The sequence below is a fragment of the Camelus bactrianus genome, chromosome 1 (assembly GCF_048773025.1).
Source record: "Camelus bactrianus isolate YW-2024 breed Bactrian camel chromosome 1, ASM4877302v1, whole genome shotgun sequence".
Classification (NCBI taxonomy): Eukaryota; Metazoa; Chordata; class Mammalia; order Artiodactyla; family Camelidae; genus Camelus; species Camelus bactrianus.
In genome coordinates, this window is record NC_133539.1 from 120,510,531 (window position 1) to 120,525,192 (window position 14,662).

At 41.2% G+C, this 14,662-nt stretch overlaps 1 protein-coding gene across 3 annotated transcripts in view; it reads right to left on the reverse strand.

Annotated features, from left to right (window-relative positions):
• The window catches only part of CAPN7 (calpain 7), a 45,487-nt gene extending 39,292 nt beyond the window's left edge, over positions 1 to 6,195 (reverse strand). For 2 of the 3 annotated variants that reach the window (XR_012509597.1, XM_074372068.1), the window contains exons 1-2: positions 5,897 to 6,195; positions 2,467 to 2,575 (exon numbers count right to left, since the gene is read on the reverse strand). Coding sequence is in view for 2 of the 3 variants with exons in the window: in XM_074372068.1 (XP_074228169.1) it covers positions 2,467 to 2,575; positions 5,897 to 5,998 (211 nt within the window). In the remaining variant the exon portion in view is untranslated. The remainder of the gene's footprint in view (positions 1 to 2,466; positions 2,576 to 5,896) is intronic. The other variant, XM_074372052.1, reaches the window with a different exon arrangement.
• Positions 6,196 to 14,662: the final 8,467 nt, after the last annotated feature.

Genomic DNA, 14,662 nt, shown 5'->3' on the forward strand with positions numbered 1-14,662 from the left:
ACATGGATAAAACCTGGAAACATTACGCTAAATGAAAGAGGCTAGATGCAGAAGGCCATGTACTGGATGATTCTCTCTATACATAATGTCCAGAACGGGCAAATCCATGGAGACAGAAAATAGATTAGTGGTCGCTAGGGCCTGGAGGTGGGAGGAATGGGGAGTGACTGCTAACTGCGAAGTTTCTTTCATGGTGTTCTAAAATTAGATAGTGGAGATGGTTGCACAACTCTGGGAATACAATAAAAACCACTGAATTTACACTATAAAAAGGTGAATTTGATGGTATGTGAATTATATCTCAATAAAACTGTTATTTTAAAAAAAAGTTTTAAGTTTTGTGTGTCTCAAAACTGGGTTTGATCTATTAAAAACTGTAACCCTCAGGAACACCTCTCTAAAGTAGGTACTGATCCCACTTACAAAATGAATGTTAAAATATCGAGCTCAAGGGTTCTCAGCCTTGGCAATACCGACATTTTCGGCTGGACAATTCTTTGCTGTGGACGATCCCTAAGCGTTGGGGGATTTTCAGCAATATCCCTGCCCCTCCCCAGCAAGATGCTAGTAGCATACTGCACCCCTACCCTGCACATAAAAACCAGGGATCTCTCCAGACACTGCCAAATATCTACTGAGGGAGAAAAAGTCGATTCTAGCTGAGAATGAGTACCGAGCCTAAGGTTTCGCAGCTGCCAAGTGGAAGGGTAAGGACTCAGCTCAGATCTCTAAATTCCAAGTCTTGAGTTCTTCACACTACACTGGTGAATTTCAAACCACGTTACCTTTCCCCAACCCAAAAGTCAACCCATCTCTCAAAAGCTTCTTGACTGTCAGCAGACTTTATCTGTTTTAAATTGGGGTTCTGAACAAGATTTTTATTTGATAAGGGACTCTTCTGCTTGAAATAATAATTAAGTAAACCATTTAATTCTCTATAGATGGCATTCCACTTGTTGAACAAAATGGGTCAAAGAGCTGGCAAACAATTAAGATATATTATGCTTCAGAGATCCTTTTTGAACTTTACCTTTGTTTCACTGGGCAGTTTTTATTCCTCAAGAGATTAGGGCTGTCTCATTCTGTGCCTGAGTACCACACAAACACCATATTTACGAATTTAAGAGCTTCCTTTACTTGACTGCAAAAATGGAGTTCCTCTGAATTTCACAGTACCGTGAGTGCACGCATCACTACAACTTTTATTAAATGAGGCCCCCATACAGGGGCAGTCCACTTTTCAAGATATTCTACACATGCAATACTTCCCGTACTATGAAGATAACTTTATTTGAAAACACTGTTTCTGAAACAAGGTTTCTGATTATTGGGCAACTAAGTTTAAGAACATCATTTACTTACCTAGGAAAATGAAGTTCCTCTGAATTTCATGGTGTTCTGAATACATGAAATCAGTACAACTTTGCACCAAATGAGGCCCTTTTCAATGCATGCAATTTCTGGGCACTGTCTTAATTGAAACTACAGTGTCTTTAAGGGGACTGTCATAACAAGAAACCCAATGATCAAATTTACTGTATCACAACTATGAGCTTATAAATGCTCAAGTCTATTTGGAACGAGTGGTGGGAAGTCTACAAGGGAATGCTGAATAAGTAAAGACTCCGTTAAGCCAGAGGCTTTATTACACAGCCACAGGAGAAAAGGGGATAAGAGAGTCCCCAGTGCTGTGAATGCATTTCTACAACAAAACGTCAACAGGAGATCATTTTCTTTTCTCCCTGTGTGAACAGCAGACCCTGACAGGAACCACTGACCTCGTACACAACTGCCATCACTAAGCCTGGGTACAACCGCCACGCTGCTTACAAAAATAAACCCAGGTTGTTCCAGGACTCTGCTTACATGTCACTTTTCCAAGATGTGGCTAAAAGGAAGAGATGAGCCCAGGCCTTGAGGCTGAGGACACTGATGCAGTGAAGACTGTGAACCCACTGCCAAGTCTTCCAGCACTGAAGAGGAGGACTCATCCCACGTTAATAGCAGGACAGGGCATGTGACAGACGCTGAAAAGCAGACTTTAACAGGGTCCTAAACCTGACTCGCCAACGATGTGCTGATTTGAACATAGAGAACTCATCTCCACCCTCTGGGAGACTAGAAAATTGGGCCTTATTACCTCTATGGTTCCTGTTCGAACATCTATCACTTACCTCCAAGTCACCATTTTTAAAGACATGATTACCAAAAGGGGAATGAACAGCAGGAGTGAGGATGAAGAATCAAAGATGAAAAGCAGGGGGAAGGTTTAGCTTAGCGGCAGTGTGTGCCTAGCATGCACGAGATCCTGGGTTCAATCCCTAGTACTTCCACTAAAAACAAATAAAAACCTAATCTCCTCCCCCCAAAACAAACAAACAAAAAAGATGAGACCCACCGGGGAAGTGTGAGATGTGACAAGAAAGGAGGGGAGCACAGTGACACGGTGCACGGCCCTTTACCAACCTGCTGAGTGTAAAGCCTGCACTCTCTCCAGATACTCGTTTATTTTTTCTTGGATGTGTTCCAGGCCCGAGCCTGCCATCTCAGCATAGATCAAAGCTTGTGCAGCTTCCTAAAAATAAGAAAAGAATTCAAAGGAATCCAACAGATGAGTTACAATTTTGATTTTCTTTACCACTTTCTAACTCACTGTCAGTTTCTCTGCAGGACGAAACAAGAATGTCCTTAAGATGCTAGTAATTTTTTCATAAACTAAATGAGTTGTATAATCCTTTCATATCTTCTCCATTCTCAATGCTCCTGATTTTCTCATACTGTTGAAAATTTACAAAGTCAAATAGGAGGGACTGATTGCAAACATCTTCTTAGAGGAGCTAGGGTTTGTTTTCTGTGTTCCTTTTTCTTTAGGTCATAGGTCAGACTTGAAATTATATACCTTGAAAAGGTGAACTGAGCCTTGAAAGCATTACAAGTTATAACCAATTAAGATTAAATTAATGTCAATACAATGAATTATAAAGGTTACGTATCTCACAGTGGAAAGAAAATCTTTTTCTCCACTGAAAATACTGTCAAAGGGGGACACATTTTAAGGCAGACTTCAATTGTAGGAAATAAATGGATTTTAATTAAGGAAACCTGGATTCGTCTTCCGGTTACTCTGTAACCTCCTCAGCCAGTTAGGCTGTGAGGAAGGAGCCTGCACTCTCTCTGTCATCATTCTAGGAGAGCAGCCAGAGGGAAGAACTGCCAGAGGCTTTCCCAAGTGCCACCACCTTCTCTGCAGCCATCTAAGTGTGTGCTTAGATTCATGGAACCTCACGCTTAATTATCTGAATCCACAGAAGCCATCTACTGAGCATCACTTTTTGAATCCAGTTATTAGAGGAGTTGCTTCACTGAACCTACAAAATCAGTAAGAAGAGAACATTTTTGAGCCAAGTGGTAACTGGGGGGTGGAAAAGATACAATTTCCTCAGATTTTGTAATTCAGATATTTTAGGGGAGGAAAATATAACTTTACAAGTAAACACTAAAGTGAATTTTAAAAGCTGTTGGTCTATAGAATGGGAGAAAATATTTGCAAATGAGACTGACAAGTGATTCATTTCCAAAATATATAAACAGCTCATACAGCTTAATACCAAAAAACAAACAGCGCAATCAAAAAATGGGCAGAAGACCTAAATAGACATTTTTCCAAAGAAGACAGAGGGCCACCAGGCAAATGAAAAGATGCTCAACAGCACTATCTACCTGAGAAACGCAAATCAAAATTACAATGAGGTATCACATCAGTGAGAATAGCCATCGTTAAAAAGTCTACAAACAATAACTGCTGGAGAGGGTGTGGAGAAAGAGGAACCCTCCTACACTGGGGGTGGGAATGTAAACTCGTGCAGCCATTATGAAGAATAGTATGGAGTTTCCTTAAAAAACTGAAAATAAAGTTACCATATGATCTAGCAATCCCACTCCTGGGCATATTATCCTGAGAAAACTCTTAAATAAAAAAGATAGATGCACCCCAATGTTCAAAGCAGTACTGTTTACAATAGCCAAGACATGGAAGGAACCTAAGTGTCCATCAACAGATGACTGGATAAAGAACTTGTATATTTATACACAATGGAATATTACTCAGCCATAAAAAGGAATAAAATAATGCCATTTGTAGCAACATAGATGGACCTGGAGATCATCATACTAAGTGAAGTAAGTCAGACAGAGAAAGACAAATATCATATGATATCGCATATATGTGGAATCTAAAAAAAAGGACACAAACAAACTTACTTACAAACCAGAAATAGACTCACAGACATGGAAAACAAACTACGGTTACCAAAGGGGAAAAGGGCTGGGAGAGGGATAAATTAGGAGTCTGGGATTAGCAGATACACACTGCTATACATAAAATAGATAATCAACAAGGTCTTATATTCAATTTCCTGTAATAATATATAATGGGAAAATAATCTGAAAAAGAATATACATGTATATATAACTGAATCACTTTGCTGTATACCTGAAGCTAATAACACTGTAAATCAAGTAAACTTCAGTTTTTAAAAAAAGTTGCTGGTATCTACTTTATTTTCCTTATTTCACTTGTATTTGAAAATGACTAACAATTAAGGAATCCCAGATAGAACAGTGAGATGACAGAAAACACTAAATATCTAATACACTTTACATAAATAGTTCCTATAAACAGACTTTTCTGACTCTCTCGAGTAAGACATTCTTCGTAACATGCATGTAATCCTACAGCAAAACAAGAGGCACTGAACAGTATTTTCTTTTGCTTTAGAAAAAAGCTATTTCATATGGCACGATTTTAACCTACGAATATTTGTTACCTATTTCACAAACCTAAGTCTTACTTTTAAGGAAATACCACTGTCATGAAATTGTCACCAAGAATAGGTCCAAAGGAAATGATTCTGAAACACACCCAAAGTTTCTAAACAGAGATTATAAAATGAACGCAATCAAACATTAACCTGAGACAGTAAATCACACGGTACTGATAGCACTATGTTCATGGGGAAAAAACGACTACTACTGTATTATCAAAGTCTGACGTTCTTTCTAAAAGCAAATGTGACAATACCCTGAGGATACAGCTACCTACCTCCACAGGGAGGCGGAGGGCTTGTCTAGAGCTGAAGGTGTGTCTGCAAATCCTGGGAGCAGAGGGTGGTCTGTGAAGCTCATACTCTTTGATTAAATAATTCTGGCCCCGGTAATTTATCCAAAGTATCAGAGTAATGTGAAAAGCTTTAGCTCTAAGGACATTATGATGAAAAACCAGAATGGCCATAAAACGGCCAGAAATGGTTACAAAGAAATTCTGGTACGTCCACAGGATGAAAATACTATGCATCTACTATTAACAAGATTATATCATAGGTGTAAGTTTAATGATTTTTCAAAAGTTTAAATGAAGAGGTTAAAACAAGCATCAACACTATGGTCTAAGTTTGTTTTTTAAAAAAGGTGTGGACACATACGTGAGTAGAAAAACATTCACAAAGATATGCATCCAATGCTGGGATACGTGATGTTTTCGTCTCTTTTAATTTACTTTTGTCTTCCGCAATGAACACGCACTGCGTGCACTGTCTGGGTGTCTACCGGAGACCAAGCCCCAGGGGCCAGCAATCAGAGCCCAGGGACGGTAAGGACCGCCAGCTCTGACTGCCGCCGTGAGGGGCGGCTTAGCGCTGCCCACCACAGGAGGGGTCGCTCCGCCGCCGCAAGCCCACCTTCCCACGGCCGCAGGCCCCGGGCGGGACTCGGGGGCGGGCCTGACCTCCGCAGCCCCGGTCGCCACCCCGAAAGGGCAGCAGGAAGACCAGACCGACTGCAAAGCCTCGGCCCCGGGACCCGGACCCCGCCCCCTGACGGAGCCGTGGCCCCGACCCACCTTGTAATAAAATACGGCCTCGGGGTAGCGGCCCTCGTGGTCGCGCTGCACCGCCAGCCGCGCGAACTGCACGGCGTCCCGCTCCAGCGCCGTCGCGTCCATGGTGGCCCGACACCGGGACACACCGCCGCGCGCCCGGGGACGGGGCCAAGCGAGGCCTGGGAGACTCTGAGAAAAACGGCGGCGACCACTTCCGGCTGCGCGCGGTTCCGGTGGCGCCCACTTCTGGCAGCGGAGGGAGGATCGCGGCCCGGACCTCTGAGCAGACGGACTCACATCCCGCGGGCCGCCCCGCCCATCGGCTGTCCCGCGCAGGCGCACCCTGGCCCGCGGGACCGCGCGGGCGGGGCTCCTGGCTCGGCCTGCCCGTGACCGCCACGGTGCCCGGTATTGGACGGGCGACAGCGGTATCACGCCTCCTCTGTCTGCGCGAGAGTGGCAGTGCCGGTGGAGACCCGTGACTGGCGCTGCCGGGGAAGAAGAGCGCATGCGCCTTACGGAGCCCCCCCCCCCAACATTGAGTGCAAAGGCGTGGCGTACAGACCCTCCGAGGAGCTCCACCTAACGCTGTCTGCACTGATTTTTTTATTTTTTAATTAGGGAAATAAACACAGGATGAAGGACATCGCTTGGTAATCTGGTTTACTCATTTATTATTGCTATTAATGCAGTACTGGGGATTGAACCCAGGACCTCAAGCATGCTAAGCATTCGTTGTACCACTGAGCTATACAGTCTCCCACAGATACTATTCAATAAAGTTCGTGTCACAAGCTCAGCGTAACCCTGTATAGCTGCCCCAGGTGTAAGATATTGATTATCTGTGTTCAGGTTAAGCGAATGCTGCGGTAATTACTCAGGCGCCCCAAACCATTCTAATAGTAACATCAAAGATCACTGATCACAGATCACTGTAACAAATATAATAATGAAAAAGTTTGAGATATTGCAAGAATTAGCAAAACGTGACACAGAGACACCAAGTGAGTAAATGCTGTTGGAAAAATGATGCCGATAGACTTGCCCGATGCAGGAATGCCACAAACCCCAAATTTGTAAAAACCGAAACAACTCAGTGTCTGCGAAGCATAATACAATGCGGTCTGCCTATAATGGAAAAATGAAATAATTTCCTTACCCACAAACACCACCCTATGACTCCCACACGGGAAGAGCAAAACCATCGTTTGCTCTTGAGTTTTGTTTCAGTTGCTCACTAGTATGATCAGGGACCAGTTTTTCAAATCACAGACTGCAGACACTGGTACTAGAAATAGAACAAAAGATTCTGGGGGGAAATTGTACAAAATGAGCTTTATTTTCCAACAGATATGATTATTTTGGCCCCTTTGCCATTTTTGTAGGTCAAAAACTGTTGACTTTCAGCTGCATTTCAATTTCCTATGGTTCAACCTGATTATACGTGTATATCCTAATTATTTTTATATCCTCCAATGTATATCCCAGTTATATCTACATATTCTAATTATATATGTCTTAAACATATATTCTAATTGCATCACATATGTTAATTTTATACATATCCTAACTATATATAAAAATTAATCATATATTACTAATTGAATATATATTTAATTATATGTATTGTATATATACATTATATTATATATAGATTAATTCTGTATCCTAATCAAATATATAACTTAAATTAGAATACATACACATATTTATAGACACACAGAACACACAATTAGGAGATATATAAAATTTATTTATTTTATATATATAGAATAGCTGTATATATTTTATTCTATATATAGATAATTCTATCCTAATTTTTAGATATATTCTAACTATATATACATATAGTTTTGTTAATTTCATTAATACATAATGTAAATGTATTTGTATGTGTTTAATATATGAATTTTATAATCCTAATTTTATATACCTCCTTATTTTATATAATCCTAATATGCGCATCGTGATAACATACATGCAGTCTCATATGATCCTGAATTTAAAGTCTAGCTGGTAATAAAAATTGAGGAAGGGCTTGTTTGGACACAGGACTGTTACCAACTCACCAAACAAACAAATACATCAAATACTGCAAACTAAACAAAAAAGGCTTGCAGGACAAATGCTGTTTACTACAAGACACAAAGGATTTGTGAACTTCTGTGAGCACACTGCCCCCTTGTGTTTCCATGTGGCACTGCGGCTGTATGGCTCAGCTGCCTGTGACCGCACAAACCTTTAAGGTCACTAATTTACTCTTTCAACATACATTTATTTAAAACACCTACCATGATGCCTGGAGAGCACAGTGATTCAGAATTTGGGAGCCACAGAAGAAAAACCCCTGAGAGGAGGACTGAGTCCTGATAAGGGGCTGGAAGCACAGGCACAACTGGATTTGAGAATTAGTGTGCTGTGTGCCTCCCTTCCCCCACCGGCTTTTGAATAGAATTATTTGTAGTGACCGCAGGATGTATTGTATTTTGGGGGAGGGGAAGGAAGCGGATTACTTGTCTCTGTAATCAACAGCTCTCCAATCAGCAGGACTCATTAAAGGAGCTGTACCCGATGAATCACACCCTCATCCACACCTGAAGGTGATGTAGATGGCCAGGTCAAGCTAGCGCCATGATGATTGGAGACAGGTTACTCATATGGACCAGTTTCTGCCAGGACCCTCCAGCAAGTTGCCCAGATAGGATACACATCCCTGGACAGCCACACCCTCTGCAAAGAGACTTGCTGCTCAGTCATCCCAGGAGTGTGGCCCTTGCCTGAGTTTCTCAGCTCCTTCCTTGTTCACTGCCTCTCAGCTCTGGAAGGAATAGCTGCTTTCTGCAATTGCTGCTTCTGTAGAACTGAGAATCCTTTTAAAAAAAAATCCCCTTTAGTCATTAATTACCTTTTAAGAGCTAGCATGTCCTCATGTTTAATTTTCTTATTCAAATCACTTACGTGGTTTCTATCTCCTCACAACTTCTATCTTAGAATTAAAATGTTTTTTCTTATACAATGTAGTTAACTATGCCAACTGATTGTAGGATCCAGAATGAGGAAAGAACACATTGTTTCTATAAAGGAAGTGAAAGTTCTTGGGACTAGGTGTCAGGATTCTCATTGTTTCAGTAGTTACAGCATCCATCTAGCGGATGTCTAAATTCCTATCCACCATCCCCTTCTGGGTAGCAATTTAAAAGTGCTTGCACGCTACAAAGTCCCAGAGGTGAAATGTGTCACGATATCAAATTAAGAGAGTTTATACTTTTCTGATGATCTCAAACCGGCTTCTTAAGTACAAACTGAAAATGTAATTGGTTCCCCACTTTTTCGAAAGAAAGTAGGTTTTGTGATAGCAGATATTTCCATTATCCAGTAGGTGGCAGTTGTGTTAGTTTATGCACAACTTTTCCTAAGCATGGCGAGCCCTGTTATATGAGCAGAATTAAAAACATTAGCAGGAAGTGAAAGGCAAATCTTCCAGGTGGCTACTGCCCCAGCGGGAGCCTTTCCAGCTCAATTTTAAGAAATTGACAAAAGAATGTTTGCGTTATGTCGGCGGGTTGTACCTCTTTCAGTGCCAGTTCTAAATAAAAACAGGCACTAGCTCAGAGCCCCATCCCACCTGTGTTGTCTCGAAATGCCATTCAGGATGCCCATGTGGTGTCACGTGTATTTACAAATCTCCTCTGAGGCAGCCCATGGGCATCTGGGGAACCCTGCCAAGATGATCACTTCAAGGTAGCAATGATTCCTTTCACTAGGGCTTTGGTTACAAACTTGCTTAGATTATGATTGATCCACTCAGAGCCCTATTTTTGTCCCTAATTCTTCAGGGCTTAATTTTGCAGAATATCGAGTTTGTCAGAAACACTTACGTCTAGAAGGAATGCACCCTGAAGATAGCAGAACTAACAAATATTATGAGTTGGTTTCAAGTTTTGACTGTAGGGTAATATAATTTCTAATCACATAATAGCAACACTGTGCACTGTGACAAATGTCTAAGTAGAAGTAGGACAAACGTAATGAGGACAAAATTATCTGCCTTTCTTATGTTAATAGAATTCTTCATTTCCTTGAGTCATCAACTGGTTCCTGGTTTACCTGAGTATTTCCATTTCTTCTACTGTCTCTCTTTCTCCTCATGTGTCACTTGAATGGGGACCTGTAAGAGGCTTTTCAGGAAGTCAGAGAGTAGAGAGGAATGTGCTCTCATTGGAGGTGGCGTCCCTTTAATATTTGTTGACTTAAAAAAATTGAAGTAGAGTTGATTTACGATGTTGTGTTAGTTTCAGGTGTACAGCAAAGTGATTCAGTTATACATATTCTTTTTCAGATTCTTTTCCATTGTAGGTTATTACAAGATACTGAATAAAGCTCCTTGTGCTATACAGTAGGACTGTGTTATCTATTTTATATATATCAGTTTGTACCTTCAAATTCTAAGCTCCTACTTTATCCCTCTACCCTCTCCTTCCCGCTTGGTGACCATAGTTTGTTTCTATGTCTCTGAGTCTGTTTCTGGTTTGTTAGTAAGTTCATTTGTATTTTTTTTGGTTCCACATATAAGTGATATCATATATTTTGTCTTACTTTATGTTGACTTGATTTTTTTTAAAAGGGACTGTCCAGAATTCACTCTATGTTTCTTCTCTAAAATTAAGGGGAAAGAATAGGCAGGGAAGAATGTTTTTTTTTTTTTTTTTCTCACATCTAAGCTTTCCAAAAACACCAAAATTTACTTCAAGACCCGAACAAACATCCTTAGTATAAGAATTAGTGTGTAAAATTCTTATCTATCTGCCAGGATCTCACTGTTCAAGCTGTTTCTAAAGGTAAGATAACCATTTTTGTAAACAATATTTTATCAACATCAATTGAGCACCAGTTCTATTCTGGATTCTACACAAGGTGATAGGGAAGCAGTATGTAAAACGCAATCTCTACCCTTCAGGAGCTCACAGTTTTATGGAGGAAGACAGATATTTAAACAATTAATTGTATCAAAAAGTACCGAACGCTAGCATGGAAGTATCACATGCGAGTGGATGGACAACAGGAGGTATTAACTCAATGGTGGGACGAGGGGGAGGCAGGGAACGTTTTTCTGAATTGACGTTTGAGCTGCAGAGAACTCCCCCCGGGGAGCAGAAAGCAAGGACGGGTTTTGAGCGGAGGGAACAGCATGTAACAAGTGTGCAGAAGTGTGTGACATGGCAGAGGGAGTTCGGGTCATTTCAAAAGAGTGGGTGGAGCCCCTGTGAACAGTGCAAATGAGAGGCGGGGGAGATGAGGCCAGAGGCAGGGCTGGAGCACGGAAGGCCACCCCTGGGACTTAAGGGACCTTTACCTTTGTTCTCTGGAAGAAATAACTAAAGAATAGACACTCTTAACCTAGTCCATATATCACTTCAGGAGTATCGTGAACTCCTGAAATTAGATGCAAAATTTGCTTATGGACACTTTCCCTGAAAAATGGCCCATAATTTTTGAGATGCCCAGAGGTTTGTGACAGCCCTCTCTCATCAGGCAAAATTAGGGTTCACTCCGAGAACACTGGCTGGGCTATGCACGTAGGTAATAGTGCCATCTGTGCCTTGGCCTGCTGACAACAGCAGAGTGGGAGGGGGCAGTGATGTGACAGCCTATATCTTCCTGAGTTTGAGGAGAAAAACTGGATCATATACAGTTTGGTACATAGTAATGATGAAAAGAGGAGGGTGTCCTACCTCAGAAAAGCAAGCAACAGAAGGGCGGGTGATGTCACCTGGTCCGAATCTCAGAAGGAAAGAGTTGTCTTAATTCATGCTAGAAATACAGATGCAACTTCCACTCTTTTGTCACCAGTCCTCCTCAGTTTGTCTGTTTTTGGCCGACGGCTCCTCTTTCTGGAATCACGTGAAATGTGCCTAGCCCAAACCGATGTGCTGAAGCAGAAGATTTAGACTTACTACAAAGAAGCATGTAAAACATCTCATTAATTATTTTTAATATTGATTGCATATTGAAATCATATTTTAAATATTGGATTAAATACAATATATGTAAAAATCAGTTTTGCCTGTTTCATTTCCTTTTTTAATATTTGGCTACTAGAAAATTTAAAATTACACATGTGGCTGATGAAAGAAAGTTTTTTCACACGTTGAGGTCTGGAAAAGTAACTCTGGCTTTTACGTGAGTTAACTTGGATTTGATGCTAGCAAAGCCTGTTTGTGGCCTATCAAACATGCTGTGTACATCTGCTTTAATTATTAAAGAAAAGGGCACATTGACAAAAATAAAGAATGTCCATCTTGAAAATAAAGATTAAGTGCCTCCCTTTCCGGGTGCCAATGCCGGTCCTCCTTTGATGCTAAGACCCCCCTCCCAGGTGCCAAGGCTGTGCTGACTCGCTGTGTACACAGCGATCTATTTTTGTTTTTGCTCTTTTAAAACTTGAAGGAATGTGTCTCTGACTTGTTGGATGTTCTTTGCTCTGACAAGATGTAAAACTGTGCTGATATAGCACAGGGAACTATATTCAATATCTTGTAGTAACTTATGGTGAAAAAGAATGCGAAAATGAATATATGTATGTTTATGTATGACTGAAGCATTGTGCTGTACACCAGAAATTGATACAACATTGGAAACTGACTATACTTTGATAAAAAAAATACAAAAATCAAAACAAACAAATAAAACAAAAACAAAAACAAAACTGTGCTGAAAACCCTGCTTCTCTGGAGCAGTTCCTCAGAGTCATCTGAGAGCCTGTCTTCCGGGCTATAGTTCTTAGTTTGGCTCAAATAAAACTCTTTTTCTATTCCTAGTATAAATTGTTTATTGATTATTTCCATCAACATGGGTAACATTCCATTTCTGTTAGCAGCGTTATCCCAAGACGTTCCATCAGTGCGTTTCAGACCATGACATTTGCTTTTCAAGCAGCATCTTGGTGGTACTCTAATCATATGTCACGGGTTGGGTTTTCAGGGAATCAGAGGTTGAAATGGACCAAGAGAAGTCTTGCTTGGAACATTTGTGCAGGATATTGGGAGGAAGAAAGGTCGGGAAGGGGAACCACAAACTTTGACAGTCTCTTCCAGTTTAATGGGGGAACTCCAGAGCAAATATTATTCTGTAGAGGGTCTCATTTGGGGCACAAATGGTCCGGCCCTTATATTGCTGCCTTGCTTGGTTATTGTTTGGGGGCTGTTCCAAGAATTGCATGTTTTCCTTTGAGAGCTGGAGCAGACATGAAGGGGTTAACATCCGGAGGCTCTGGGCTGTTCTCAGGTGGGCAGTGAAGGGAGTTCTGAGCAGAACGTCCCTGTGTCTGCCAGATTAGGTTTTTCCAAAAAATACGAAGCGCACACACACATCCTGGAAAGTGATGTACTATAGACATACTATATATAAATATAAATAAATTTTTATAGTATATCTCTTTCCAAGGTCTCCTCCCTAGATTCCAGGAATGGCTGTAAGGATCAAGAGTCTGAACAAGTTTACATAAAACTTAATAAGAGCTAGTATTTTGCTAGTATACCCAGCTGCAAACGACATAGGCCCTAAGATTCTAATTTGTTTAATCTTTAAAAAAATTTAGTTATAACAATCATTGAGAAAAGTGCACCTGTCTTAATGGGCATGCCTCAGCACATTTTTACATTTGTGTGCACCCATATTAAAATAAAAATCATTTCCAAGATCCTAGAAGACTCTGCTATGTCACCTCTTAGGTGGTATCTCCTTCCACCCAGAAATGGCAACTATTCAAACTTCTTTCATTGTAGGTTGAGCTCACCTCTTCTTTAATTTCATGCAGTTGGAGTCATGAAGTTACACACTCTTTCAGCCTGGTTTCTTTAACTTACCATTATATCTTTGAGACTTACACATATTTTTGACAGTGGTTTATCTCTTTTAAAATACCGTATGATATTCACTTGTATAAGTATGAAATAATTTATGCATCTGTTCCATTCTTCATGAACATTAGATTATTTCCAGTTTTGTGCTTACATGCAGAAAGTCAGTAAGAACATTTTTCTACCTGGCTTTTAGTGGACATAGGCACTCATTTCTCCTGGGTATATACCTGGGAGAGGAATTGCTGAGTTAAAAGGTATGCATACGTTTAGTTTTAAATCCAGTTTTCCCAGCTGGTTGTAGTGGTTCACACACCCACCAGCATGTGTGAGTGTTTCAGTGTCTCCAGTCTCACCAACACCTCACATCGTCAGCCTCCTGAATTTCAGTCATTCATTCCAGGGGATTCTAATTTAGATGTTTTAGTTCCAAATTCTCCTGATCGAGTCTCAGCCAGTGGGTAGGAAGCCACTAACACTGTGGGGCAGGGTTGGTCTCTAATTCGGTGTGCTTTTCCTCTATCAGCTTGACACCCTCTCCTCCGCCGGGATGATGAAGGGTGATGAAGGAGCTGCTTAACTCTTTGGTGAGAATGCTTAGCCGCTCTTTTTCACTGAAGTCTCTGTTCTGTGGCTTTGCAAGGATTCAGGACTGGCAGGTTGTCACATTGTTCCAGAGCAGAGTCAACTGGGTATGCTTTTTCCAAGTCTAGAAAATTCTCCCATTGTCAGGATGTCAGGGAATCGCCATTTTTGTAGCCTCAGGATAGGGGCTGTGTCTGTTTCTGTTCACTGCACCCCGAGGATCAGCATTTACTTCCTCTCATTGTGAGACCCCCTAGGATGATGGGAAGGGATAGAGAAAGTACATGCCAGGGGTTCAGACCTGGCAGGGTGTGAGCTGAAGGTAGCCCGCAGGTGCCTGATG